At 50.0% G+C, this 27,081-nt stretch overlaps 11 protein-coding genes across 11 annotated transcripts; 6 read left to right on the top strand and 5 right to left on the bottom strand.

The window, feature by feature from the left end:
• Positions 1-255: 255 nt before the first annotated feature.
• dprC lies at positions 256-1,646 on the top strand. The gene is made up of 2 exons (XM_025712349.1): positions 256-1,271; positions 1,371-1,646. Exons 1-2 carry the CDS (start codon positions 618-620, stop codon positions 1,515-1,517), a joined length of 801 nt encoding a protein of 266 aa, XP_025565806.1. The 5' UTR covers positions 256-617; the 3' UTR covers positions 1,518-1,646.
• A 1,232-nt stretch (positions 1,647-2,878) lies between these two features.
• On the top strand, positions 2,879-5,999 carry BO88DRAFT_402315 (uncharacterized protein). Its single transcript, XM_025706071.1, has 2 exons — positions 2,879-2,927; positions 2,989-5,999. Exon 2 carries the CDS (start codon positions 3,112-3,114, stop codon positions 5,731-5,733), a length of 2,622 nt encoding a protein of 873 aa, XP_025565805.1. The 5' UTR covers positions 2,879-2,927; positions 2,989-3,111; the 3' UTR covers positions 5,734-5,999.
• A 625-nt stretch (positions 6,000-6,624) lies between these two features.
• Positions 6,625-8,230, bottom strand: BO88DRAFT_402313 (ATP phosphoribosyltransferase). The gene is made up of 5 exons (XM_025706070.1): positions 8,016-8,230; positions 7,888-7,922; positions 7,284-7,781; positions 7,083-7,220; positions 6,625-7,015 (listed from the first exon to the last, which is right to left on the bottom strand). Exons 1-5 carry the CDS (start codon positions 8,030-8,032, stop codon positions 6,780-6,782), a joined length of 924 nt encoding a protein of 307 aa, XP_025565804.1. The 5' UTR covers positions 8,033-8,230; the 3' UTR covers positions 6,625-6,779.
• Positions 8,231-8,603: 373 nt separating this feature from the next.
• Positions 8,604-9,347, top strand: BO88DRAFT_333716 (40S ribosomal protein eS28; the record flags this gene model as incomplete). Its single annotated transcript, XM_025702774.1, has 3 exons — positions 8,604-8,664; positions 8,804-8,887; positions 9,286-9,347. The coding sequence occupies 3 exons, from the start codon at positions 8,604-8,606 to the stop codon at positions 9,345-9,347; spliced, it is 207 nt and encodes a 68-aa protein (XP_025565803.1).
• Positions 9,348-9,662: 315 nt separating this feature from the next.
• msh3 (mismatch repair protein MSH3) lies at positions 9,663-13,708 on the bottom strand. Its single transcript, XM_025701883.1, has 3 exons — positions 12,826-13,708; positions 11,649-12,745; positions 9,663-11,592 (listed from the first exon to the last, which is right to left on the bottom strand). Exons 1-3 carry the CDS (start codon positions 13,604-13,606, stop codon positions 10,117-10,119), a joined length of 3,354 nt encoding a protein of 1,117 aa, XP_025565802.1. The 5' UTR covers positions 13,607-13,708; the 3' UTR covers positions 9,663-10,116.
• Positions 13,709-14,095, top strand: BO88DRAFT_204417 (uncharacterized protein). The gene has a single exon (XM_025701882.1). The coding sequence runs from the start codon at positions 13,812-13,814 to the stop codon at positions 14,004-14,006; it is 195 nt and encodes a 64-aa protein (XP_025565801.1). The 5' UTR covers positions 13,709-13,811; the 3' UTR covers positions 14,007-14,095.
• Positions 14,096-14,305: 210 nt separating this feature from the next.
• On the bottom strand, positions 14,306-16,126 carry BO88DRAFT_441681 (uncharacterized protein; the record flags this gene model as incomplete). The annotated part of the gene is made up of 1 exon (XM_025709898.1): positions 14,306-16,126. The coding sequence occupies one exon, from the start codon at positions 16,124-16,126 to the stop codon at positions 14,306-14,308; it is 1,821 nt and encodes a 606-aa protein (XP_025565800.1).
• A 969-nt stretch (positions 16,127-17,095) lies between these two features.
• On the bottom strand, positions 17,096-18,547 carry BO88DRAFT_359658 (Rab geranylgeranyltransferase subunit beta BET2; the record flags this gene model as incomplete). The annotated part of the gene is made up of 4 exons (XM_025703832.1): positions 17,096-17,407; positions 17,464-17,588; positions 17,641-18,378; positions 18,449-18,547. 4 exons carry the CDS (start codon positions 18,545-18,547, stop codon positions 17,365-17,367), a joined length of 1,005 nt encoding a protein of 334 aa, XP_025565799.1. The 3' UTR covers positions 17,096-17,364.
• Positions 18,548-20,156: 1,609 nt separating this feature from the next.
• Positions 20,157-20,967, top strand: BO88DRAFT_204376 (uncharacterized protein). The gene has a single exon (XM_025701881.1). It carries the CDS (start codon positions 20,271-20,273, stop codon positions 20,808-20,810), a length of 540 nt encoding a protein of 179 aa, XP_025565798.1. The 5' UTR covers positions 20,157-20,270; the 3' UTR covers positions 20,811-20,967.
• A 1,914-nt stretch (positions 20,968-22,881) lies between these two features.
• On the top strand, positions 22,882-25,068 carry BO88DRAFT_333099 (putative Rho GTPase activator (Bem2); the record flags this gene model as incomplete). The annotated part of the gene is made up of 5 exons (XM_025702748.1): positions 22,882-23,419; positions 23,465-24,146; positions 24,201-24,295; positions 24,353-24,801; positions 24,862-25,068. 5 exons carry the CDS (start codon positions 22,882-22,884, stop codon positions 25,066-25,068), a joined length of 1,971 nt encoding a protein of 656 aa, XP_025565797.1.
• A 685-nt stretch (positions 25,069-25,753) lies between these two features.
• Positions 25,754-27,063, bottom strand: BO88DRAFT_402309 (ribosome biogenesis protein RRS1). Its single transcript, XM_025706069.1, has 2 exons — positions 26,914-27,063; positions 25,754-26,797 (listed from the first exon to the last, which is right to left on the bottom strand). The coding sequence occupies exons 1-2, from the start codon at positions 26,949-26,951 to the stop codon at positions 26,197-26,199; spliced, it is 639 nt and encodes a 212-aa protein (XP_025565796.1). The 5' UTR covers positions 26,952-27,063; the 3' UTR covers positions 25,754-26,196.
• Positions 27,064-27,081: the final 18 nt, after the last annotated feature.

Raw genomic sequence — 27,081 nt, 5'->3', positions numbered from 1 at the left:
TTTTTGGCGTTGACCCTGAGCCGTCCTGAACCTCGGCTCGTTCGCTTCCACACTAGGCCTTCGCTCTGTTTGTAGTAACTCCTCCGCGTGTCCCCGCGGCTGAGCTTCTCTCCTTGATGGGCTTCGGCTCGGAGTTATTGTGTTGGCTTTTTGATTAGTCGGTCTATCCTTTGGTGTTGACTATTTCTTCTGCAGGCTATGGTTCTAGGAACTTCACTGTTAGTCTTTAATTTCTGCATCTGCTGCACATTTTTTGTCATGACATCATTGTTGTGTTCTGCAGTCTTATCGATAAGACATCACGTGATAATATATTGGTAGGCATTGCATTGAAGGTGAATAGAATCATCAGCATTTCTTATCCAGTCATTGCATTCACTGTGACTGCTCTCATTTGTTCATATCATTCACTGAACAATATGCACGTCCATGGCAGTGATGCCGTGTCTGAACCATGGTATGTCCTGCCTGACGTCACCCGCTGATCGATGATGTCGAAGGCTTCACACCCTCGCCCTCGCCTCCTTATATAAGATGAAGACAGACAGTGGGGAATGAATACTACCTAACATCATATCAACATATAACGGATCAAAACCTACTATTGAAATATCACCATGAGCAGTACTCAGCCTCCCTACTATTCTTCCACCTTCGGTGAACCCAACCAGAACCCCAGCGCAACTACTGCAACTGGAACACAAGTTGGCAGCGGCATCACCAGCACCGGTCAAGCAAATACCGGCCCTGCGCGCACCACTGCCGGACCGCATCAATCTGATTTCGCCAACAAGGCCGATCCCCGCGTCGATAGCGATCTGAACAACCGCGCTCAATACGCCCCTGGTGCGACAACCACCGGCAACGTACATCCCCAGGCGACCCAGAACGTGTCGAACCCTCAAAGCTCCACCGCGGGCCCTCACAAGTCCTCCCTTCTCAACAAACTCGACCCCCGTGTCAACAGCAAGACGGGCGAGATGTCTTCCAAGTCGACCAACGCAACCGGCTCTGGCGCCATGCGTGAACCTACCGACACCACCGGCGGAGCCGCTTACCAGCAACCGAACCAAGCGGCTACCGCTGCCGGAGGCGCTGCCTCAAGCGCAGCTGGCTACAACACGGCCCCGATCTCGGGATCGCAAACCACCAGCGGAGTGGGATACCAACCGACGCAATCATCCGGTAGCACATATGGCACCCAATCCAAGTCGGCTGCTGCCGGAGAATCTGTTGGCGGCGGTGTGAAGTCGGCTGCTGCAGGAATCCATGTAAGTCCCGACCACCCGTCGAGTCTAGCCAGGCACTTATCCGTAGTGGCCGCGGGCTATCCGACACTAATGAGCGGCTGATGCTGACCTGAAACACAGGGAGCGGGGGAGTCATTGCGAGGCGGGCTCACAGCTGCGGTCGACAAGGCCTTTGGGCACGAAGAAGGGGCCGCCAAAAACTCGGCCATTGCTCAAGAAGGGGAGCGAGAGATTCAATCGGGAAACTTCAGCAGAACCCAGCGGTGATTTGAACACCATGGTCTCTTGTGATGGGATAAACCCCGCCTTTTTTGTTAATGAGATACGAATACGCGATATGCTAGTGCTTTATTTAGTGTAAATTATGAATATGATGTGTACCATGACGCGGAGTTTCCTTTATTGCGCAAAGGTCGGTTGGACCTAAGACGGCTCTAAATTAGCACGTAGCAACCCGGGTTGGATGAGTGGACGGATGCCAGTTAGCGTCGGGATAGCCACATTCCGGCGTGCTGGCATGTGGAGGCTGGGATGATGGTGGTGCTAATCTTTATGGTGGTTGAGATTCAAGCGAGGGACAGGGAAGGAGGCCAATGATGGAGAGAGTAAACAACACAGTCCAGACTAGTTTCTGACTGTACTTAGTAGATAGTAGTAAGGAGTAGTAGTGAATGAACAATTGTCTGTTGTGGTGTGGCAATGAACCCGCTGACTGTCAGCTGATTGGCGCCTGAGGTGCTCCATCTTGATCTTCTTGATTTTCCCCTCAAATCATCTTCTCTCTCATTTGTTCTGTTGCTTCGGCTGCCCGCCAACCGAACCAAGCTACTACTATGACGATATGCAGCTACTTTTACTCGGTTCGGTGATGTGATGCGATGGTTATGCTATTGCCTGGGGCATGATCTCATTGCAATATTATCGCCAATGGTCTGATTTTGTGCAGTATCTACATGCGAGAATGCCATCTACGGAACTCGAGAATGAACCCATGGACCGTGTGGCTCTTCACGGATGCTCGCCGATGCCTCTCCACCCAATCTCTTGCTGAATCTCTCCCTTTGTGAACTAACTCACAGCCCTCCCAATTCTCTGCTGAAGCCCAAGCTGACCTCAGCTCCGCTCCGAGACAGCAAATCCTCCTGGTGATCAGCCACTGACTTAACCTCCAGCCAAGCATCCCACTAACGCTCAGCTATGTTGAACTATCCGGCACTATCCATGGTCGGATCCCAAGAATAACCCCGTCGCGCGAGTACAGCCTTTCTTAGTTGCTCCTACAACTATTGCTTGGAAGCTGGAAATAATTGTTGCGACTGACAGGAAGCTTCTTCCGGAACGCCCGGAGGCTGTGCGGTGGAACCTCTCTTTCTCTGACTTTTTTGGCCCTCTTGCTTAGTTTTTTTCCCATTTTTCTCCTCCCCTGCTCGTCATGGTTTATTAATATTTCTTTTGCTTTTCTCCCTTCCTTCGATGGTACCTGTCCATTTCTTTTTATCATTATCTTATGTTCCGTCCCACGCTCTCTCGCGTCCCCATTCTTGCCATGACTCCATGCGCTTGATTTGCTGATCGCCTCCAGCACGCTCCAGTCTCGCCCCTATGGAGCCACCCTAACGCGAATACGAATGCTCCATCGCAGACATTCAAACCGTTAGTTTACTGCGCTACTCCATAGTAACCCATCCATCTATCCACTCTGACATGTGATGGATCCTAATTGAACTGCCCTCTCTAGTCTGTCTCAGCCTTTCTCTTCCCATCTATTCTTATCTTCCCTCATCACTCAACTTTTAAACTCTCTCCCTGCATGGGTCATACATAATCTCATCTCTTTCTCCCCTCTCCGCCCACCTTAACCATGGCGATTCCTGCACATCCGGCGGGGACCAATGGTCAGGTCCCCGTCATTGCACACTCGCCAGCTGCGGAGCCCTCGCCCACCTTCACCGTCAATTCGAGTTCCGACAGTGAGGATCCGAATCTCCCGGACGCTGTCCGCGAAGATGAAGCCAATGAAGTCGTCGGAGTTAGCATGAGTCGCGCCCAGAGCCGTATGAAGGCGCGCCTCACGCCTGCGGAAGAGAAAACCCGTATGATGGAACGGCAAAGTAGCTACTTCGACACAATCCCGGATACGCCGGAAGCGGAGGGTCTTTTTGCATCTGAAATCACCGACGAACCAGAAGCTTTACCTGAGGAATCGGCTGCTAAGCCGGGTGATGCTCAAGCCTCTTCAGCGGACTTGGCGGCGCCACAGCGTGACAGCGCCCGGGGATCCAAAGACGGTCAGCGAACCAGCTTCACCCGTTCGATCTTGAAATCCGGATTGCCTCTCCGACCCAGGGCATGGTCCGGCGACTCCTTGACCAATATACGCCTGAAGAAGTTCCTGCCAGATTTATTGACTAAACGGTCATCGCTTTCCTTCCGACCCGGATCGTCATCGCAAGTCCGGGCTCGCAGTCAGACCCTGAAGCCCGTGTCGAAGCTGGCATTGGAACAGGAAAACGACGAATCAGCGCTGCAGTCTCGGCGCAAGTCGTTCTCCGACCCAGAATCTAGAGATAGTCCCGAGGAACAAGTATCTGAACTCGATCCTCTCGGGGGCGCCACGACCGCTAGACACTCTTATGCGCGAAGGCCCAGCACAACAGGCCGCCCACCTTCTCTCCTACGGAGATCATCTTCAGACCAGTCTTTATACCTGAGAGCTTCGTCAACCGCATCGTCGCTCGAACAGCGTCCCCGTTACGAGCATATCCATTCGCAAGTCAACAGCCGGTTCAAGGCGATCAAGGACAGCCTTCAGGATTCCAGCAGCCGGCTACTTAGTATGCCCACGCTGCACCTGCAAGACTTTCGAAGTGATTGGGGCTATAAGCCATTTCTGTCCGATGTCACTAATCGCAGGGGCCACACCTACGCCACGCCAGAGCAGCCGCCTGCTGCTCGGGAGATGCCGGGTGATGATTCGATCCCACCTCGGGCCCGTTCTCCGCGGACCAGTATCAGTGCACAGTACCCCAATTTGACCGAGGCCATGGCCGAAATGACCGGTGATGTCGTTATTCTTGGAGGCTATCGAGGCTCAGTCTTGCGGTCCGCCAAACCACCGCAACGCCAACTGTGGGTTCCGATGAAAGTCGGCCTGAACCTTCGCAAGGTGGATCTGGAGGTGGGCTTAAACCCGGAAGATGAGGAACGCATGGAAGAAACCATCATTCCGTCCGGCGTGTTGTCCCATGTTGGCCCAGTCGATATCTGCCGCCGGCTGATGAAACGCCTTCAAAAATGCCCGAACGCTGTCAACGGGGATCTCCGCGTCCACGATTATGGCTACGACTGGCGGTTGAGTCCGCATTTACTTGCTAAGCGACTAGTCAAGTTTCTCGAAGGCTTGCCCTGTAACTCCCCAGACGTCCCCCGCGAAAAGCGCGGGGCCTATGTCATCGCCCACAGTTTGGGCGGCCTCATCACACGGCATGCCGTTAATCAGCGACCGGATCTCTTCGCAGGAGTCCTCTATGCGGGCGTTCCGCAGCACTGTGTCAACATCTTGGGCCCTCTCCGTAATGGAGATGATGTGCTGCTAAGTTCCCGCGTCCTTACAGCTCAGGTGAACTTCACCTTCCGTACCAGCTTCGCCCTCCTTCCAGAGGACGGACACTGCTTCATCAACAAACGGACGAAGGAAGAGTACCGTGTGGACTTTTTCTCAGCCCAGGCGTGGGACGACTACCGGCTCTCTCCTTGTATCAATCCGGCCCTTCCACTTCCAAACAGCAGAGGCTTCAAGGACAACCTGCCTCTTCTCGGGAAGCGCATCTCCACCGTCCTAGGCAGCAAGGATAGTCTATCCTCGACGGATGATGCCAATGGCGAGCAGGCATCACACAACCACAGCCAGAACCCTAACGAAACAGCAAATCCCTCCAATGAGTCCACCGGAAAATATGCACCGGTCACTGCTCCGAATCTGGAGAGCGCGGTAGGACCAACCTCCAACTTCAAGGGCTCAGCCAATACCAAGGCTACCACAACCACGACCATACCCCGTGCAACAGCCGTGACTTATCTAGAGCGCACTCTCGCCGAGGTCCTTCGGTTCAAGCAAGAGCTTGCATTCAACTCCTCGCATCAGTCTCAAAACAAATACCCACCCTTTGCCGTGCTATACGGCAAGTCCGTGCCCACCGTCTACGGCGCTCGCGTCGAATCGCGCGAGCGCATCCCATACCAAGACGCCTATGACGACCTGGCGTTCGCCGCCGGCGACGGCGTCTGTCTTGCCTCCGCGGCCATGCTGCCGCCAGGATACCGGATCATCAAGGGTGGTCTGGTAAAGAGCGATCGTGGCCACGTCGGACTTCTAGGCGACCTGGAAGGCGTGGGTCAGTGTCTTCTGGCGTTAGTCAGAGGCCGACAAGAGGGTGTTGGACTGGGAGGTGAATCTTCCCAGCAACAATCATCTTCGTCATGATTCATCATCCTCAATCCTCTCACTTCCTCTCCCCTCCCAACAAGACAACATGCATACATACATACATATGGTCATTGTTATTCCCGCCTATGCATACTAGAAACGATACCCCTATCATTATAAATATTGTTCGCACTGCATTATCCTGTTTATGACGACTATGAAATGAATAATGAAACAATATTCATAAGGTATATACATACAGTGCATTGATACGTCGATGGTCTACAGCATCCACTTGTCACTACATTCATACAATATCCATGACTAGATTTAGTCTGTATATTTAACATCTACAATTTAAAGAGTTGTTCTGTTCACGGCTATTCTTAATTCTTTTACAAACGATATTACTCTCAATTTTACCCTCTTCGAGTATAATGACTACTACATCTAGTAGTCTAATATATATCGACGGTCTACAGATAGTAGTAATATGATCATTTCATGATAAATAGTAGTGACATTATGAATACCATTAGCAACTAATATGTGAGTGATATCCAGCACATGCTACAGACAGTAAATCAACTCCCAAGGAAATAGTACTAGCACTTCGAAATTAGCACATTGATCATCATTGCCAGCCCCAAGTGACGTATGCCAGTCAATAATACTATGTTCATCCTTGATAGTAACTGAAGATTAGATAGTAGTATGGATCCTCGGGATCCTGCAGGAATGAATGTGCGGGGGTCTAGTTTCATCTGATAGGTTCTGTCCTTCTTCTTCTTCTTTCTCAGTTACCATATATTTTCGAGGTCAACTACCTCCAACCTACCCTCTTAGAATATCACATCGATAGATATATCCCCAGACTGACCATACATCATACACATGGGATAGACATCAATATTAATCAATGAACCGTATCTCATGAACTCGATTATACCCGTCTGTCTAACCATCTAGAATGCCGATAATATTTTGATCATAAGAAAAGAAAATATAAATGCGAAAGAAGTGAAAAGCGCGCCCTATACATGACAAGAAGAGAAGAAATGAAAATAAGAAGAAAGCAGCGAGATAACATATTCGGCTTCACGTTAACCCGTTCTCGAGTTGGCGATGTTCAGGACCAGAATATCCGTTGCGCCAACCTTGGTCAAGTCGTCCATGACCGTCGCGATCTTCTTCTTCTCGACCATCGAGCTGACGGCAACCCAGCCGTCTTCTTCCAGGGCGGTCACCGTGGGTGCGCGCTTGCCGGGGGTGATCTTGGAGGCGGTGGCCAGTTCTCCGCGGGGGATGTTGTACTGGCACAGGACGTATTTTTGGGCGGCTGCAGAGGGGAGATGAGTCAATAGGGCTGATCGGGTGATATGAAGAAGAATATGGTAGGAACTTACTGATGACACCGCGGATACGGGAAGCGATCAGGTCAACCAGAGGGTTCTGGGTCTTCTTGGACTTGACCAGGACGGAGATGGTCTCGACGACGGTGTCGATGGCCTTGAGACCAGCAGCCTTCATGGTCTCACCAGACTCTGCGGGCTTGGTTAGTCGCTAAAAGGTAAAATAATGCTGCGAACGAGGATCATTGATCATACCAACAAGATCGACGATGCCGTCGGCAACGCCCAGAGCGCAAGCAGCCTCAACACTGCCGCCGACGTACTTGATCTTAGTGCTGAGCTCGCTCTTGTCAGCATCGCTCTTGCCCTCGAGCTTGGCAAAGAACGCCTCAGTGAGAGCAGTAAAGCTGGTGACGATGTTCCGGCCAATCAGCTGCTTGGCCTCAGTGATGTCGCCCTTCTCCGGGACCTGCACCTGGAGCTTGCAGCCGCCGAAGCCAAGGTCCATGACCTCCTCCACGTTCGAGACTTCGCCGCGGGGCAGCAGCGCATCGTGTTCGGCGATCTGGTCGCGACCGGTGATACCGAGATCAACACGGCCTTCACCGACGAAGGTGGGGATATCTGCGGCGGGAAGGAAAATGAGGGCGATGGGAAGGTTCTTGACCAGGGCGATGTCCAGGCGGGTTTCGCGACGGAACTGGATGTCGCAGCCGGCCAGGAGGTCCAGCGTAGCTTGTTGAAGACGGCCCTCTGTTCACGGCAAGACAGGCGTTAGTCCGGTGCTTGGTTTAGAGGCCATTGGTGGGTATGGGGGGTGCTTTGCGGTCAGGGAGAGTGAGTCATGGCGGGAACTTGCTTTTGGGGACAGCGAAGAGCAGTCTTCCTTCGAGGCTGTAGGGGATATGTTAGTAATTATATATGTATAGAGTGAATAGCATGCTGCGATCGTGGGGTTCAATGCTTGCTACGGGGCAATTGACTCACTGGTTGACGAGATCCATACTGACGATCAACGGCGCGGGGTAAACCGGCAAGGAATTGGAGATGACAGGGAAGAAAAGAAAGGGAGCAATTGAAGAATTAGAGATAGATCCAAGATCCAAGAGACTGTCGAATATCCTAAAAAGGGTATTGCGAACAGAAAAACAAGAGTTAAGCTGAGGTAAGAGAGAGGGAGAGGAAGAGGGGGGGAATAAGCAGCGTAGCGGAAGAGGAAGAAGATGCCGCAGAAAAGAGTCTGAAATCCCGTCATCGGAGGGGCCCGCATTTCACAGATACCTCAGGCCAGCAAGATTCAGGGTTACTTGCTGCCTGACACTTCTGCCTCATATATCGGGCTACAAGGAAGTCGATTACCTCATCACCGGCCTGACATTCCAGCCTTAGTTGACTGCCTGACGGCTCAGGCCACATTAGCCCTGAGCCCTCGCCTTTAGCCCAAAACAGAAACCCAACCCACACAAGCCGCAAATCCATCGATTTTCACGAACGGCTTCAACTTCTGCCAACCCCCCCAAACGCCATCTTCACGCATCCCGTCAGTCCTTCGCTGTCGTCAAGCCCAACTCCAAGATGGATTCCGCCAAGCAGCCCGCTAAGCTCGTCAAGGTCACCCGTGTCCTCGGCCGTACCGGTACGTCGTGAATTTCTCAATATATCGAATTTCGATGCCTTTCGCCTGGGATATATACAAATTGCGGTGTTTCCGCGATGGCGTGTGGATCGGTACCTTTGGCTTGAGAGAATATTCTAACGAGCATTTTATTTTATAGGATCCCGTGGTGGTGTCACCCAGGTCCGCGTCGAGTTCATGGACGACACTTCCCGCAGCATCATCCGTAACGTCAAGGGCCCAGGTATGCGATTTCTCCGTTGATCACAATTGATGATATACATCTCCTACGGTTATGGTGGTGGCACTGGTTGGACCGAATCGAATTATTTCCCCTCGAAGAGAAGAATCCCGCGAGAAGAATGGCAAAGAGTGAATGAAAATGTGCGCACGCATCGGAAATCAACAACACCCACGATTCTATCAGCAAACAGTACCAATCTCCAAAACCCAACAGGACGCACGCAGGAACTGAAGAGGGGGAATAGAGGAATAAGCAGTATCGCGGGATAATCTCAACTCAACGGGGAAAGAAATATCGCATTCAGTCCATCCAGCCAACCAACCAGTCGCTCCGTCATCTCCAGAACAAACCCATGTATGGCACATCAAGCTAACCAAACCCTTCTTCGTCGCAAACAGTCAAGGTCGACGACATCCTCTGCCTGCTCGAGTCCGAACGCGAGGCCCGCCGTCTCCGTTAATTTCCTTTACCAACAACTCCGAGTTTTCGTCAACATCTTTTTCCCTCTCGAGGCTATGTACCCTTGCTTGCGTTGGAAATGATTATTCTGGGAGGTCTGGTCGGGAAGGCAAAAAAAGAAGAACTATCTTATCTTATGGGCTGATGCGGCATCCGGGTTGTTATGGCTTCGTTTGACAAAATTCTTTTGTTGTTTTCTTCTTCTTATCATTCCTGTGTGTCCAGACTCATATTTCCTACTACTGGGCTTCATATAGAGCGAAAGTGAGAGAGAAACAAGAGAGAAAAAAACGAGGCTATCAACCTGAAATACAAAAAACGAAGGAAAAAAATTTGAAATCCCCACGGGCGCGAGGTGATCTTCTATTCATCAAGTCTCTGTCTAGATTACCCCCTTTTTCTTCTTAATTTTTTTCTCCCTCGTGTTGTATGCACGATGCACTTCGAATCGGATGGACCTTTGTGTGAACTTGCTCGGTTTGGATCTTAGGTGGTGTGTATTAGGGGAATATGGTCTGCGGGGACACTATACCTTATGTCGGCGTCTCGTGAGTGAGTCCTGGCCTACGATTCATGTCCATTCTGCCTGTTACCCATCGTAGATATCACTGCCCTACGTGTAGAAGACGAACGAAACAGCTTTGTGGAGACCCCGCTTATCACGAGTCATTTGATATTCATAAATCTATGTCTAAAGCCTAATACTTTTGATCATGCAACGCCAATACGCTCATCTCGATAGAAAGCAATAAGACACATCAATACGCTTATTACAGCTGCTCTGCGCTGCTGATGAGGCGCTCAATCATATTTCCATCCTTGGAGCCTTCCATGACCTCTCCGACGGCTGTCACAAGACCAGCCAGTTTCCGCCGGCGGATTTTCTCCTCCAATTCTTTGCTCTTCTGCCGGGCTTGATCCAGCAATGGCCCTGGCAGGTTTGCTAATCGGGCGACGTTCAGCCCGTAGCTGCGGTGTGCCACGCCCTCACCTACTTCGTAGAGGAAGGTGATCTCTTCGTCTGTTCCGGTACCTGATTCGGTAAACCGCATGTGCACGTTGCGTAGTTCGTCGTCTGCAAAGGTATGGACCATTGAAGAAAGGTGTTGATAATGGGTGATGAAGAGCGTAAGGCTTCGAATCGACCGTACCATGTAGTCAAGGACAGCTTGTGCAATTGCAACACCATCATGCGTGGATGTGCCTCGGCCCAGTTCATCCAGAATGACAAGTGACCGTGGAGTCGCCTGCTTGAGGATGTCTGCGGTCTCGGAAAGCTCGACCATGAAAGTAGACTCGCCAGCTAGCATGTTGTCGAAAGCACCCATGCGTGTGAATACAGCGTCCAACATACCGAGTTTGGCCGACTGCGCGGGAACATAAGAGCCTATTTGCCCCATGATGGCGATGAGCGCTACTTGTCGTACATAACTGGACTTTCCGCCCATGTTGGGTCCGGTGACCAGGAGAGCGCGTGTCTTGTCGCTGTCCAAGTCGATGTCGTTTGGCACATAACTGTCCAACAGTAGCTGCTCGACCATTGGGTGACGTCCCTGGTCCACTTGGATGCACGTATGGTCCGTATATTCGGGCTTCACGTATCCCGGTTGACTGGCTATAGTCGCCAGAGCTATCAGGCAGTCAAGCGTGGCCAATGCCTGCACACTATCCCGGAAGGGTTGGTACTTGGTTGCTATATCAGCGAGAAGGGATATGAAAGCCTTGTCACAAGCCGCGGCCAACGCTTCTTTGTGCTGGTCACGCTGTCGCATGAGTTGAATGACTTCCGGCGTATGAAACCTTGATACTTTCTTGGTGCCGCTCACTTTCACCCATGATGCAGGCACACGTTTAATGGAAGCCGAGCTGTTCTCGACTTCAATCAAATAATCAATTCCCGCAACAGACTTGTATTCGACCGTCTTCTTCCCAAGCTTCTGGGCAGCAACAGAGCGATGCTCCTCAAGCTCGTGTTCAACACTTGCAATGCCAAGCTTTTGGTCGCTGATATCTTCTGTCTCTTCGGCTTCGCGAAAGAAGGCATACTTATCATCACTCTTCGCAGCATGCATATTAATCTTGTCCAGAAAAGCTATAACGTCTTCCAGGATCGTAGGGAGACAAGTGATCGCTTCATTAATGGCAGCAGACGCAAAACCGGTATCCGCAGGTGATTTCACGTCAGAGAATTCCTGCGCAATCATTTGCATCGTCTGCAAAACGGTGAGGAGTTCTGGTCGAGTACACTGGTTGTTTTATTAGTCTTTATTCAAGTGATAAAAAATAGAGACGAAGAACTAACCTTGCCGTAATAGATCCGGATCAAGCTCTTTTCCAAGTCGCTCTTGACCTTTCCAAGCAACGCCTTGAGCCGCTCTACCATTACCGTCTTTTCTGGATTTTTCAGCTCTTCAACGGCGTTCACCCTCTCTTCCAGCCTCGACTTATCTAGCAGAGGGCGTCCTACCCACTTCCGGAGCATGCGCTGTCCAAACCGCGTTTGAGTCCGATCAAGCGTCCAGAAGAGACTGCCCTTAGTCGTATGGTCCGTTTGATTTTGGTAGATCTCGAGGCTCATCAGAGTGTTCCCGTTCAGAAGCATGTGTGATCTGGAGGAAAAGTGTTGGAAGTATTTGGTCAACTCGAAAACATATTCCAAGCCGTATTCTTTCATGTGCTCAATCATGGACGAAAGGCAAATAGTCACTTGCTCTGGCAAATTGAGCACCTTTTGAAGTAGGCTACTTGCCTGCGCGTCATCTGCAGCACTGGCAGTCTTCATCTTTCCTGCATAAAAGCTGGAGACATGGCTGTGTGATTCCGCGGCGGCAGTCTTCGACTTAGGCACTCTTTCCACGCGGGTCTTGTCCCCGAAGACGTTCAACTTGCTGCCGGAGAGATGCTGAACGAGCTTCTCAGTAGCCTTGGAAAGCTCGCCAACAATCAAAAGCTCGCAGGGTGCAATATGTAGCAACCTCGTTTCGATTTCACTCCTCATGAATCCGTCTTCGAAGTCGTCATAAACAATATCTCCTGTAGCCGGCTGGACAGCTACGATCCCCACTTGAACCTTCTCATCATTTCCCCAGCCCTTTGCATTTGTCTCGGTAATGCACAGCAGGTAGCCGGTTGCTGGTGAGGCGCCACCGGATGCTGCAGGCATAGGCCCTTCTAAGCCTTCCGCATCGTCGATATAGGTACCCTTGGTGTACAAGTTCGTGAGTTTGCGCACGAAAGGCGCATTGCGGTTATCGCCCGCTGCTTTCAGAGCAGCAGTCTCGATTTGTCTCACGACGCCGACCTTATGACCCGCGGCAACGAGGCGCTTTACATGAACGTGTAATCTGTGAACCGGTATGCTAGCGGACGCGAAACGATCGAGGTGTGCTTCTGAAGGATCTAGATTTGACAAGACCTACGTTAGGCACGATTCACGATTAAAGTAGAAGATGGAAAGGAGGCGACGGAACCATACTTACGTTCGTCAAATCTTAGCTTTCCAGGGATACAGACTATAGACAATTCCTTTGCGGCGACCCTCGCATCTTCACCAAAGAATCGGAATTTGTAGCCGACTTCAACTACTAGGACGGTGTCCATATGCTTGCGCTTGATGTCGATGACCTGCTTCTCCATTGGAGTGAGCTTGCTTCCGCCTTTCTTTGCAGCAGCTTTGCCCTTGGCAGGAGGTGGTGCTGCTTCCTCCTCATCTTCGGCCTCAGCCCCCTCCTCGGGTGTAGCTTCGCTGATAGCATTTCTACCAATGCCAATGAGGCAGTCCGCACCACCCAATTTCCGAACGAACTTCTGGTGTAACGCTTCTCTCTCCTTCTGTCTTTGTCTAGCCTCAAGTTCACCTGCCGCTTGTGGCCCTTCTGCTCCAGTGTTCACCGCAGGTGATCTGCTGAACTTGAAAATCTCAGTCCTCTGGCTACCAGTCAACGCCGGGGGTCGCTCTGTAGTGGATGTTGAATTCGGAACCTCTTCTTTGCTTGCGATGTGAAGGCCATTTGTTCTAACTCTTTTAGGGGCCGGTGCCACTATGTCATCCTCCTCATCATCGGTCAGGGCGGTATCCTTCTTTGGCGCTCGTTCCTGACTATCCGCCTTCTTGGGGGTTGCGGCTGGGCTTTTCTCTTCAACAACATTGACTGGAGAGTGTTGAGCTGTTTGTGGTTTCTTCGTGAAGAAGCTCGCGAGGGTTGACTGCTTCCGCTTCACTCCCGGTGACGAAGAAGTCTGTGATGAGGGAAGAGGCATTTTCTCTTCGTGGTCGAAACCACTGACAGTCGCCGAGGCAAATTATCTTAGCAACACCGAGGGGAAAGGGTTCGCGGTGGCGGTAGCGCCTGCTGGTCGCGCCCTAGAGTCCGATAACAACCTAGGACCTCAGTATTCATATATCAGACATCAATCAAATCGCATCAAACGGTATCCGGAGCCAAAGTATTCGCCTCAGCGTCAAATGCGTATCCGCGGGTCGGGGACCTTGACGCGTGGAGGAGCTCCGTCACGCCCGTCACGCGTAGTTCCCTTAATTGCACTTGAAGATGATATAATCTTTATGCCTGAGGCAGAAACAATCACTGAACTACTTCGAGGCATCGAGCGGAGTATACACTTTCTCTCTCCTCGTCCCCCTGTCTTTTTCTTGGTGTAAACATGACGTTATTGGAGTTATTATACATTATAACATACTAGTATACAGTGTCAAGGGGCGTCGTCCGACAGTCAATGTATAGCGGCTACCATTGAGTTTGACCCCAATGCAGTACTAACCATTCAAGTATTTATACCACATAATGGGTGTGCTTGTATATTAGGCAATGCAAAGAAAGCTACAAAGCCATGTCAATTTTGGTTCCGAAGTCGACTAAGATTGTGCAGGGGCCATATAAAGATATAGTTCGACACGCAGAAACCGAACTCAACTCAGGCCACACAGGCGAGGACCAGAACTTAGAACGAGGTCCCGTCCAGGTACAGTCGACCAAACTCGCTTTCATCAATGTCCGAAATTGTTGACTCGGGTGAGCCAAGCTGTGTTTCATATTGGTTGTTCGATCTATGTTCCGGTTTTGGAGTATACATCGGACCATCGTCGGCGGGCAAACCAGAGAGTGAAACGGCCAAAGGGTTGAACGAGTATCCAGTGGGACTTTCCTGGTTTTCGAACGATCTGAAGCCGGCTGGTCGAGGATCTCCAAAAAAGTACTGCGGTGGGTAACAGATTCCGCTGGTCAAATGCTCCGTGAGGGAAGGGGACTGCCAGTCCATCAGAGGATCAATACGGCCACGAACATCCAGGAGTGGTTCAATGTTCTCTTTGTCCATGGCCAAATCATGCGCTCGTCCAGCCCCTGCGGCAGATTGGTCACCAGGTGATAGTGGATAAGCATCATGATGAAGTGTGAAATCCTTGAGGAGGTATAGAGGATGAGAGGGAGCCGACGCCACAGCATGAGTTCCATCGCCATGATTATGATCCGTAGAACCAGCATTACACTGACTTGGTCTATCGTGAAAGACGGTGAATCCAGTGCGAGGTTTTAGCTTTGTCCCCTTGAAGGATAATTCAAATTCGTCCATGTCATCCCCGCGACTGCCATATCGAAGCAGCCGCTGAGGCCCTAGGGATCCCTTGGGGATTTGTGAATCTCTTCCTCTTGTATCTCTATCCACCAGTTTCTCCATGCGCTTGGTAGTCCTTCTGGTTCGTTTCCTACTTTGCCCACGTTGGATGTTAGGATCAACTTGAGAGAGGACCCTTTTGGGGCGATTTGCTCGACGTTTGGGAATGGGCGTCTCCCCTTTGAGAGGGCTGCTGTCCTCAACATTACCTGAGATCACACGCTGCTTCCGTAAAATCCCGGTAGGGGAAAAGACAAGCTCTGTGGGCTCCACACAAAGGGACGTCTTTTCCATGAGCTTCAAGATGCTTTCGTCTTTCTTCTGATTGCGTCTGCGTCTCATCTGTTCGGTAGCCGAGTCAAATATATCCATTCCAGGCCACAGCACACCCTTCAGTCTGGCTATCTCATCTGCTCTTTCCTTCTCCATCTCATTTATGGTGGGAAAGTAAATGCTGTCAGTTTCATTATCGTCAACAAATGGATCGCAGCTGTATTGGTTGGATGGCTGGGGAGTCACGTTTGCTTCGTTGTCCGTTGCCTTTGCCCAGTACAATGCGGTTTGCACCGGGATGTCCTCGTCCTCCGCCCTCTGCAGTGGTTCTTGCTTCCAGGGGCTGCAAAGAGCCTGTGATGTTTTTGTCGGTGAGGTTACTGGGGCCAGCGAGTGGTCTTCCAGTCCGGGGTAAGTATGCATGAGATTATACGACGGGTCACTAGAAGCGGCATTTGCTGAAGAGTATGGCGTGCTCATGTCCTCAGTCTCAGGTTCCGCAATGACATACGAACGAGAGAGACGCGGATCCAGATAATCAGGCAGTGGGTTCTGGAATGAAGGACTTGCAGTGGATACTGGCACTGTAGCATTATCAGTCTCGCTCTCCGTATATGACTTTTCGTGTATCTTTTTCTTGCGGGCTTCTTTCGAGGACATCCGATCCGAGAGCAACTTGGCCAAATTGTTTCTCTTATACCATCTGTCATATTCATGTAGCAAGGCTACTGCTTGCTTCTCTTGATGACTGCGTACTTGAAGTTTAAAATAGTGGGACAAGTGAGCCTTTGACGAGATATGGGTAAGCAAGTGCGATACATCGCTGAATGTGGGCCGCTTGGGGCAGATATTGCACAAAAGTGCAGCTGCATCCATTTCGGAAAGTGGTGTAATAGGGACCGGCTCCTGATTTTGGAAAATATATCTAAGGAAACAACAAGGAGAAGTTTCTATCAACAACAGATGTGAGAGGCCGGCCTCGGAAGGAATGGATGAGAAGCTCCAAAAGAAGAGGCGCTACAGGAAGATGGGGGACCTGCCCGGCTGACTTTCTCACTGTTATTTCACAATTGGAGAAAGAGCTACCAAGACCAGCTCGCTCCAGGCAGGCAGGTATCAATACAGATATGGTAGCAAATACAGTAGGCCAATCGATTGATCATAGTTGACACTCATACCAATTGCAAGACCTCTGATTTGGGGATTTCAATGGGCGACCCCAATACAAAATGATTTAAATACTAGAATGTGGTCAGCACAGTAGTTTCATTTTTATGGGTAGGTGGAACACAATACTTCAGCATAGACACGGGAACCGTATCTATGTATGATACACAGTCCTATTATCAATCACACAATTCATAGTTCCGGTGCAATCAGTGTGAGAGGCATCACCGTAAGCCAATTTAACATTCTATCTGTATTCTATAAACTAGTACGTCCGAAGACTGGGAACTAGGAGCCAAAAATTAAGTTGGCAGAGTACTAGTACCGCTTATTGAACTACTATACTACATACTACCACAGTTGACATGATAATATATATATCTTGGCCATTCCGAGAGCCCGAGCTCTACTACTGGGATTTCGAAAGTGTATTCTTATTTGAATAATCAACTAGCAGCAAGGAAAGGACCACGAATCAACCAATGTCTCAGTCAAGATAAACGTTTGCTACATGGCTAGTAAACGTTATGATGGCCATGGTCTTTTTGTGGTTGCAGACGAAACGGACGGCATGCGTTTAGCATCTGGCATTATCAAGAAGCATTGGGTGAATTATGGCTACGATACAGACACTAATCACTTCGAGACTTTATCATTTAACTTTTAAGGATACAACGAATTTCATTCATCTTCCATGTTGATTAACTAGCTACTGTATGTCTTGACTATAATTACGGTTCATGTGCCACTGTGTCTTAACAGCCTTTCCGTAAGGCTATTGTGAGGGGGTATGAAGCGGAAATAAGTCACAGTGCCAATCACTATTCTCCTGCCTTGTATCCCATAATCCATGGAGATAAAGAAAAACGGGTTATTAGATTGCAGGAGGTAAGGCCTACGTCAAGAAAAAGTACTCAAGAGGTGTGATGTCATCATACAGCCAAAGATTACCGTTGCAGATATTTCTGTGTAATTGCCTTCGGCATACAACTAAACAAAAAGGTTAGCCATCCGCACTCTTGCATTGCGCAGGTTGCATAACTCACTAGACTGGATCTACTTCTTGGATGCCATTGAACTTCAACAGACTCAAACCAGCGATGGCAAAATGGGTATGAAACACATCTACCATGCTGCCTGGTCTGTCTCCGATGCCCCCAGCCTCCGAATCCTAATTGCGTCAGCGCCATGCCGGCAAGGCCATGGCGAAAGGGATAACATACCTGACAGCGCAAGATGAAAGCAGAGAGCTTGCCACTATCGATCCAGTGGAGTTTGTCGATCATAGCCAAGCTAGCTCCAACCCACCAGCTATAGCATGCATCGGGTAGTTTCTCGGGCCTTCCGTTCAGACCACCATTTTCGACCTGTCTTTCGCTGAGCCAGCCCCCAAGACGGTCCTTGTTTACCAAGTCCAGTCGTCCGGCAATGGCCAGAGCTCCTACGCAAGTGAAGATTTGACCGGCATGTGACTCAGCTCCAGGATGGATGCCATAGCCACCGTCCAAGTTCTCACACTGCTGGACATAGGAAATGGCCTTGGGTACATCAACTGTGTGAAGAAGCCCAAGAAGGGAGAGTGCATTAAACGCGCCATACAGAAAGCGTGTATCTCTTTCACCCCATTCATCACCCATGAAAGCGCCAGTGTCTTTGTCCTGTAGCCCTGCGATGAAAGTGCCAACCTTCTCTTTCCCTCCTAGACCGCGCTTCTCCAGCTCATCTACCGCGTCTAGGGTTACGAGAATTTGCACTGCCGACACTGTGTACAGCATGTGTGCATCATGGCCCGGAGCTGCTCCGAAGCCTCCGTTCTCCCGTTGACACGAGAGAACGAAGTCGATGGTATCTTCACGAGGAAGGACATCGGGACGGCCAAGGAGATGTAGAGCTGTCAAGCCCCAATACACCCCATTCAGGCGAAGGTGTTCTGTAAGCCAATATTCTAGCTCATCCCTCCTCTAGCATCACCTGTCAACCATCTTCCCCATCATGAAGAGAAGAACCATGGTTATAGTAAGAATGACGCACGCTGTCCAAGTTCTTGATGTAATCCACATGTCTTTCGACACTAAGGTTCAAGCTGGATTCAGTCCCAGCAGCCCTACCAGGACCCGAAACCAAGGACATTTTTGTGATCGGATTGCTGGCTGAAAGCAGTGTGATTAGTGGTTGAGCTTCGGACTAGGGAAAAGCTTCCTGCTCGCGCTAGGAAGGTAGCCTTATGCGCTGTTCCGACCAAGGCCACGAAGCTTGTGCCTGCCAACACAAGGGCGATCAAGGCGGAGAAGCAGGCTCGAAGCTTTGGGGGTGGCAAACACAGGGTCGTCAAGGGAGGCAACCGCTGCACGTGTCCCCCTCACTGCAGGTGAGGTTAGTATGAGGTGTCTTTGGAGGTTAGTCGTGGACGACTTGGGAAGCTGGGAGGAGGGGGAAAAAGCAAGCTTCGGGGAAAAAGTGTGTGTGTGGTGGAGGGCGGTTGGTGACGAGAGGGAGGGCTGACCATCACGTGATCAAGCGCCACCGGGAAAGCCGCTGGGCCAAAAAGCGGGGCCCATTGTTTCAGCCTGGCGTTTAGGGCAGGATCGCCGTCTCCCACGGACAGCGGTGTGAAACCCCTGAGCGCCAAAGACTGCTTGCCCCTGGGTCCCTGCTCGCTCTGAAATGTTCGGTGGCTGGCCCTTGTGCCGATGCCATGGAGGCCGGGCTCCCGCGTCCCACTCTGGTCTAGGTACAAAGTAAGTTGGTGGCAATGTCAATCAAATTTGTCAAATGCATGTAAGTCCAAGGTAGGCAGGTAGTATCGAAGGTTTCTACCGAGCGTAAGAGGGATCCTTGTGATGATGAGCACCAGGTGCAGAACTGCAGGTATGAATGGGGAATGTGGGTTCTGTCTTTCTCTACTCCGATAGTACTAGCTAGGCATAATTACGTAGTGCCGGGCTATTGACTCGGTATGGCGTAGTAGTCATATGAGTCTTTCATTGTCCCACGTGTAAGTATGCCGTCGACTAAACTAGATACTACTATGTATATATTTTACTAGTACTAGCAGATTATCTAGGCTCCAGGCAGAAATCGCTAAACGGGCAACGCCCATAACGCTTTCGCATAAGTGCCATGAGGTGCATGACCCTCAGCAGTCCACATTGATGATAAGTTCCATTTGATTATTTTATGTCAAAAGCAGTCGGTTGTCGTGGAGTACTAAAGCGGTAGGGAGAGCACGCTACCTTTGCTAACCGGAAGGGTTGAGCTGATTTCTCCACCACTGCAACGAAGCGCTAGACCACCAGAGGGGGGAAGCCGCGTGCTCTCTGTGGCAGCGTATAATGCCCCGTGGAATTACCGGAATATACTTCACACATGGAAGCGCCAAAGTATGTTTTGTTTTCAGTCCAGCATTGCTTACAAAAAGGAGCGCGTTTTTCAAAATGACAGTTCCAGGGACGTAAACCTGCTCGCCAGGGCTCTCTTGCTTTCTTTTTTCTTCCCCTTGTCTATATTTAGCCATCCGGAATGTACCGTACATAATAAGAGGCACAACCAGAAAGTGTAGACATTTGGTGCTTTGGTGCTATAAATGTCATTGGTAAAGCGGGGCAATAAGACAATGATAACCATTACTTATTCGTTCAACGGTGCCTAGGAAGTCAGTAGTACCTGGGTACGGGGTACACTATCCAGGCACCGAGTACGCATTAATTCCTCTTTTCCCTACCATCCCCACTGACTGTATCAAATTTGTCTTGACTGAACCATGGTTGACCTCCCATACAGCTTCAAGAATCAGACCATTTGATGGGAGTTCAATATTCAGACATAATTTTTAACCTATACAATCAGACACTTTATGAACAAACAACAAAGAATTTTTTTTTATTTTTTTTTTCTTTCTCACCATGAAGACGTCGGAAATAACCCACGCAGCAATGGCGACCGTCTGCGGAGCCGACAGAATACTTTTAGTGCCATAAGACTCTTGGACTACTGCATACTAAGCAGCCAGATAAGGTGCCACTCAACTGCTGTGATGGGCCTCCGCGTCAGGTACTCGTGTCTCCCGGGTGCTTCTGATTTGGCCCTGCAACTGAAGCCCCGTCCACAGGACCTTGGTTGGCCAATCCACGGTCGCAATGGCTGTCTCTTAGACCGGGCATGCATCATCCCGCCCAAGGCACCAACTGCCAGACCCGATCTTTTCTGGCCAGTCATTGTCACCGCTTCGAGTGTTTGGATGGGTCCTTCCGATCTTTCGGTGTATATCCCAATGGCCTGTACTCCGTCCACGCAGGAGGTGGCCATTGCAGCCCCGGGGTTGCCATCATCACAAGGGTTATTGCGCAGTAGCGTGTTCAGGGGCAACCAACCGACAGGCACAAAAGATAACTAACTATGTACACTTTGTGTAGTCTACCTACACAACGAAATTGCTGAATCTTCCAAAAACATTTTTTTCTCTCCTTCTTTGGCCTCTTGTCTTTCATTTCGATAGTGATGAAATAGCTGCGAGTTATATAGCAATTATATAGCAACAATATACTTTGTAGTCAAGAGTTAATTTATTTTGGATGTGGATTTTGACTTTCTTTTTCGGACAGCCTCTCGATTTTCTCCCCATGGGAAGTTTAACCTTTCCAGTTTGCCCCCCTCTCTTCCCCCAGCTGTAAGGTACTTGGGTATTTCGGTGACTATTGCAGATATTAACCCATCAATACGTGGGTTGGACCAACGTCATCCTCCTGGTACCAGCCACGAGTTCCTTTCCCTTTTTAACCTCAATCCCTCAAATTTGGTTTAGGGTGCTTCATCAATTCTTCACTTGATATTTTTCTTAGATTATTATTATTATCATTATTATTATTACTTCTTTTTTTTTATCTATTGCCCACCAATATCTGGCTCTTTACTTGAAGTTTAAAAGTTTGAAACTATCGATCAGTAAGAGAACCTCTTCCAGCATTCATTCTTCAGGAAGGGAGTAACATGCTAAACCGTCCTTACCTGTTTTAATTACAGACATTATCCACTATCCTTTTTTCTTTCTCATTACTATTATTTTATTCCCTTCCCAAAAAATCCAAGGGCATCCATCCACCTGCCACTTATCTGGTTGTCTGTGCACTAAAACGATAGGCTTTCCATAATCCCATAAGCACTCTGAAGCCACCCAGTAAACTATTCCGGAGCCTTGCAACGCTATCTCCACTACCGACTCCCCCCTTAAAAAAACGGAGGCTTCTTAGCCTGACACACAGCCGCGCTTGCATAACACCGTCCAGGAATGTGTCGTCGCTGCGACATTCAAGTCTGAACACCTCCAACACCGTGCGGACTCGCGCTCTCGTGTTTCTTTGATCACTATTACCACTTCTTCGGGAAACCCGTCAAGCGGACGCAAATTCTTTGTTCTTCCCTGTCCCTGTTCCTGTTCCCTTCATTTTTATTCTTTTTTAGCATCTTCATTGTCGCTTTGGGATTAGCTAGCAAATTCGCCGACACCTACTCGTCCCCTTGGTACGCCGACCGCCCTCTTCAACACCGCTCAGACACACAAATCGAGAATCTTAGGCGAGCGTCTATTTTTTTTTTTGGACCACCTCTATCACCACATTTAAGTCACCAGGAGCAACAGTTCACATCGCTGTTCGGTCAAAATTGCCGTGGGAGGGGATAAGTAACAACCGGAGGGGGAGTCTCCATCTAACATGAGGGGCGGCGCAAACTGGTATGTGTGTGGTGACTTTATTTTTTTTTCTTCTTATTCGAGTCGAATCCTCAATCGACTGTTCACTATCTGCTCCCGTCAAGAGAGCTCATTTGCCCTGAGACTGCTGTCTATTCTTAGGGGAATGGTGTTTCAATGCTCTTCCCTAGGGTGTAGTAGCTTTATCCAACAGATCCCTACCCATGATTCTGTACCCAGTGCACCGTCTCCCCTGCCGTGATGCTCTCAGGAACGCGTCTTGAACTTCCATCTAGCTAACCACTATGCGACTCTACGTTAGAACCATCGCCCCGATATATCCTTGCAGAACAGCAACAGCCCCCTTCAACTGTGCTCCGCGAGTCCAACATATCCGGAAATATTGGCCAAGGCTGGTCCGGTTCCAATCATTTCCTTATCAATATTCATACACCACTCAAATATCGGGTATTCGCATTTCTTTTGCCAAGGGAGCGCTAGGATATTTATGCTCCCCGAGACCAATTCTTCGTGGTCCTCTATTTGAAAAAGGAGTAAGTTCTAGAATCAGGAGCTTTGCCGGGAGCCGGATCATATCCAAATTTAGCACCATCCATGAGACCTTATGGATGCTAACCTGTTTTCGCCCCTAGGTCCTTTTTCATCGTCCACTTGGTGTCGCAGCCGATCCTTGACGTACTATTATTTTTCCTCAGCCCAGACCGCGTTCCGGTTCAACAATTCAGGGTCACCTGCTGACCCGCGATTGACACTTACGATGCCATCGAGACAGTCCACTGTTCCGAATTTAGATCTTAGCACTTCCACTCTGCAGGCGGATGCGAAGATCTCGTCTCCACTGACGCCCGGTGCCCAAAGCTCCGAGGGGCCAAGTCCCCTGACACCCCGTTCCCCCAAGTCATCATCGAGCTCGCCCTTTTTCAAAGGGGCCACTATCAGACCCGTCACACAAGATTCCAACAGCAAGTCGAGTAGCCCTACGTTCCCAGCAACCTCTCCGGGTATTGCCCCTGCGGAACCAGCTACTCCGGGTATAACGGCTATACCCCAGTATCCTCCTTCCCCGAAAGACACCCCTAAGCACACGCGTGATCAGTCACGCTCTTTCTTTGCGAACCTCAAAGCACCAAAGTCATCACACAGGGCCCAACGTTCGGATAGCTCAGGGAATTCGGGCGAAAAGCCCAAGAGCCGCGGCAGTTCCAGGGACCGTAAAACCCAGATCTCAACAAAATTCTACGAATCAACACCTGATCTGCCAGGTGCTATTGAGCGGGCAGCTCAAGAAGAGAATCGTAAGTGGATGCGTCCAGCCATACATCTGTCTCGTGCGCTGACAGGCCATTCAATAGGTGGTGATCGTGCTGAGGAGAAGTGTCCCCAACCAGCAGAAGTGAAGAAGGTGGGTACGGAGTCGGACGCCTTCAACCTAGCCAAGAAGAACAAGCCACGCTTTGCAAACCTCCTCTCTCGCTCCCGCTCGATTAGGCTGGACGACTCGTCTATGAACAGGATAGCACATCGACGCCCATCCACTAGCCTGATGAGGCTGGAAGAGAACACCCGGAGGGAGGTGCAAGAGCCTCCGAAGACTGCCCCACGTCATGAGCGTAATATCAGGACGGCTGGGAATCCTACGGCTCGCAGTTATACCGCCGACCGACCCGCAGAATACCATAACGGTCATATGCGTAAAGATAAATACTATGCGGGATCGATGGTTCCGTCCGCCTCACTAAGCCAGGTGTCAGGCGCATCCGCTGCGCTATTCAATAACCTCAAACAATCGTCAAGTGGCGCCGCTGATCGTATCGGCAAGGCTGGGAAGGGTTTCTTCGGCAAGATTACCAGGAGCGGGAGCACGAATGAGCGGGAGCTCGTCAATGACGACAATTATGTTTGCTCAGTCATCAACCTGCCACTCATACAACAGGCAAGGCGGACTCGCATCGCAAAGCGACTTGAAGATTGTAGAGACAAAACCGAGTTCTGGATGCCTGCTCTACCTTACCGCTGCGTCGAGTAAGCAATATCACGAACCTGCATGTTGGAATGGATGTGCTAACGACGTGCTAGCTACCTCAATTTCAAGGGATGTGAAGAAGAGGGACTCTACCGAGTCCCGGGAAGCGGGAAAGAGGTGAAACACTGGCAAAGACGTTTCGATACAGGTACCTCTCTTTTGCTAACCCTGGTTCTCTCTGCTCGAGTCTGACGTTTCCATTCAGAACTTGACATCAACCTTTTCGATGTGCCAGACCTCTATGATATTAACACTATTGGCTCGATGTTCAAGGCCTGGCTTCGTGAATTGCCAGATGAGCTCTTCCCCAAGGAGACACAAGCCTTAATCGCTGAGAAATGCGAGGGTGCAACGACCGCGCCACAAATGCTGAAAGATGAACTTTCCAAGTTGCCGCCTTATAACTATTACCTTCTTTTCGCCATCACCTGTCACCTAAACCTCCTGCACTCCTATGTCGACCAGAACAAAATGGACTACCGCAACCTTTGCATTTGCTTCCAGCCTTGCATGAAGATTGATGCATTCTGCTTCCACTTCCTGGTCTGCGACTGGAAGAACTGCTGGCAAGGCTGCTGGACAGAGAAAGAATATCTTCAAATTGAGAAGGAAATGGATGAAAAGGAAAAGGCGGCCCAGGAGAAGGATGAAGCAGTCCACGATTGTCAGCAGGTCCAACAACCTCAGCAATTACAGCAAATTCAGCAATTCCAGCAACACCAGCAACCTCGTCAAGCTCATGAGAGCCACGAGAGGGCTGTCTCTTCCGGTAGCAGCCAACCTGAACAGGAAGAAGAGCCACCGCGCCCCGAAGTACCGAAGAACCGCAAGCAGAGACCAAAGAACATTGAGACCTCGCATACGAGAAGCATATCACAGCTTCCCGAACTCGGCCCCCCACTTTCCCCGATCCAGATCTAAACAACATTTCATATAGAGCTTTCACCAGCGAATTCCAATACGCTGTATCCACCAACATCCCCATTTCATTACCCGAATAGGCTGGCCTACATGCTCGAAATTCTACTTCACCAAGTGTAGGGCCTGGGACTGGATCCGCAGGTCGTGCATGATGAGTGAGATGATACCTTTCGATTGTGATCCGGCTCATACACCATTTCCCAATCTCTTGCTCTAGACGTTGGCGCATACATGAACTTTCAGCTTTTCATCTTTATGCCTTCACCAGTTTTAGTTCCGCGACGATTTTCCAGCTATATCGGGCCACCATCAGACTGCATGCCTGGCGCCTTGGAGTCGGTTCAGTTCAGGCCTACATGACGCTTTGACTTTTGTTGTACAAATCTTTCTCTTCGTCTTCTCTTTCCGTCGTTGCTCGATCACATTTCCACTTCTTGGCACCGTTGGCGACATATCACCTTTATAGCCTTTTCTTGTTCTTTTGGAATCATCATATGCATGTTCTTTCCTTATCTCATTTCCTAAAGGCTTATTCATCTATTGATTCCCCACTTGAGCTGTGTTACGGTGCTTTTCCCCCGAATTTGGCGACTCATGACACTTTTTTGGTCCTTGCTTTGTACTATTTCTCAATTCTTTGGCGTATATTGGTACATAGCTGTAAGATAGACCAATGACAGGCGATGCATCAATTTGAAGAGAAATTGGAATTAGTATTGGCAGGCTGGATGGTCTATTGGTATTTGAAAAATATAGAGGCGTATCTACAAGCGAAACAGTAGTACAGATGAAGTCAAGTAGTCCCCCCGGTTATGGTGCGGACCCCATAGAAGATCGAGAGATAAGACAAATCCTTAAAGGGGGTAGTAAAATGATATTGCTTTTTCGAGCCCGGTGAGACGAACAAGTCCCAAACCAAAGGCAACATTGACAGACATCCAAGCCCAGCGACTCCAAACCGAACGCCGTAACATTTGAGCCCCAGGTGAAAGAACGAAAAATTAAAACCAAGGCAAGATCCGCAGAAACTTGTTATACGGCCTCGACTCTTGACAAAGATCGTTATCAGACACAACAACAACAACGACACACACAGCACATAATACACATCATCGGTTTTTTCGTTGTTTAACCACCACCCGACTTCCGGCTCTTGCGCTCATTCGCTCTCATTTTCCTCTCGTTGCGGCGTATCCTGTCTTTGCGTTCGGCACGAGATAATCCACGGATCGAGCTTCCCTTAGCGGCAGCCTCTTCTTCCTTCTTCCAATCCTTCTCGTTCACCTCAACAAGCCATTCATCATCGGACTTGTTCTTGCCCTTGTAACCCCAGCGAGGAACCCACTCGCCCTTCTCCTCATCGTACACCAACTTCTTGCGACGCTCCTTGTCGGCCAATGCCGCACCAGGCCTGCTGCTGTATTTGCCAATACCCTTCTTGCGGGCGAACAGCTCCCACTTGGTCGGGGGCTTAGGGGTGGGAAGGGGCTTGAAGCGAGGGAGGACGGTGGTGGGAGGTGGGAGAGTCAGGAGGACACCCTGTTGGGAGGAGGTGATGGGGCAGGTGGTCAGGAGCTGGTTGAGAAGAGACTGGGTGCCATCCCGGGCTGTGGCCTTGAGACTGACGTCCAAGGGTTCGGAGCGGGAGATCTCGAGAGGGTTGGGGTCGTTCGCAAGCAGATGACCGAGGTCGAATGTGTAAGGGGTGGGCTTGGAGACAGTCACGGGGCTGATAGTATCATCATTGAAGAATTAGTATGTGTGTTTGTTCAAGTTCAACGGAGTTTATATAGATAGATGATAATGATATTTCCCCACGCAAATGGGGAGGTGGATTTGACTTACAGTCTCTCCGGCTTGGGCTTGGAGTCGGTAGACGCCATTTTGTCCTTCTGTCGCGCAACTGGCGAACAAGATACTCTGGGGATTGAGGTTGAGAGTATCACACAGGGACTCCGAAAAAGATTGGAGAACTGGGCGCAAAGGAAACAAGTGATTTGACCGATCGGGTAA

The sequence above is a fragment of the Aspergillus vadensis genome, assembly GCF_003184925.1.
Source record: "Aspergillus vadensis CBS 113365 unplaced genomic scaffold BO88scaffold_4, whole genome shotgun sequence".
In the NCBI taxonomy this organism is placed as follows: domain Eukaryota; kingdom Fungi; phylum Ascomycota; class Eurotiomycetes; order Eurotiales; family Aspergillaceae; genus Aspergillus; species Aspergillus vadensis.
This window is presented reverse-complemented; position numbering and strand designations above follow the sequence as displayed.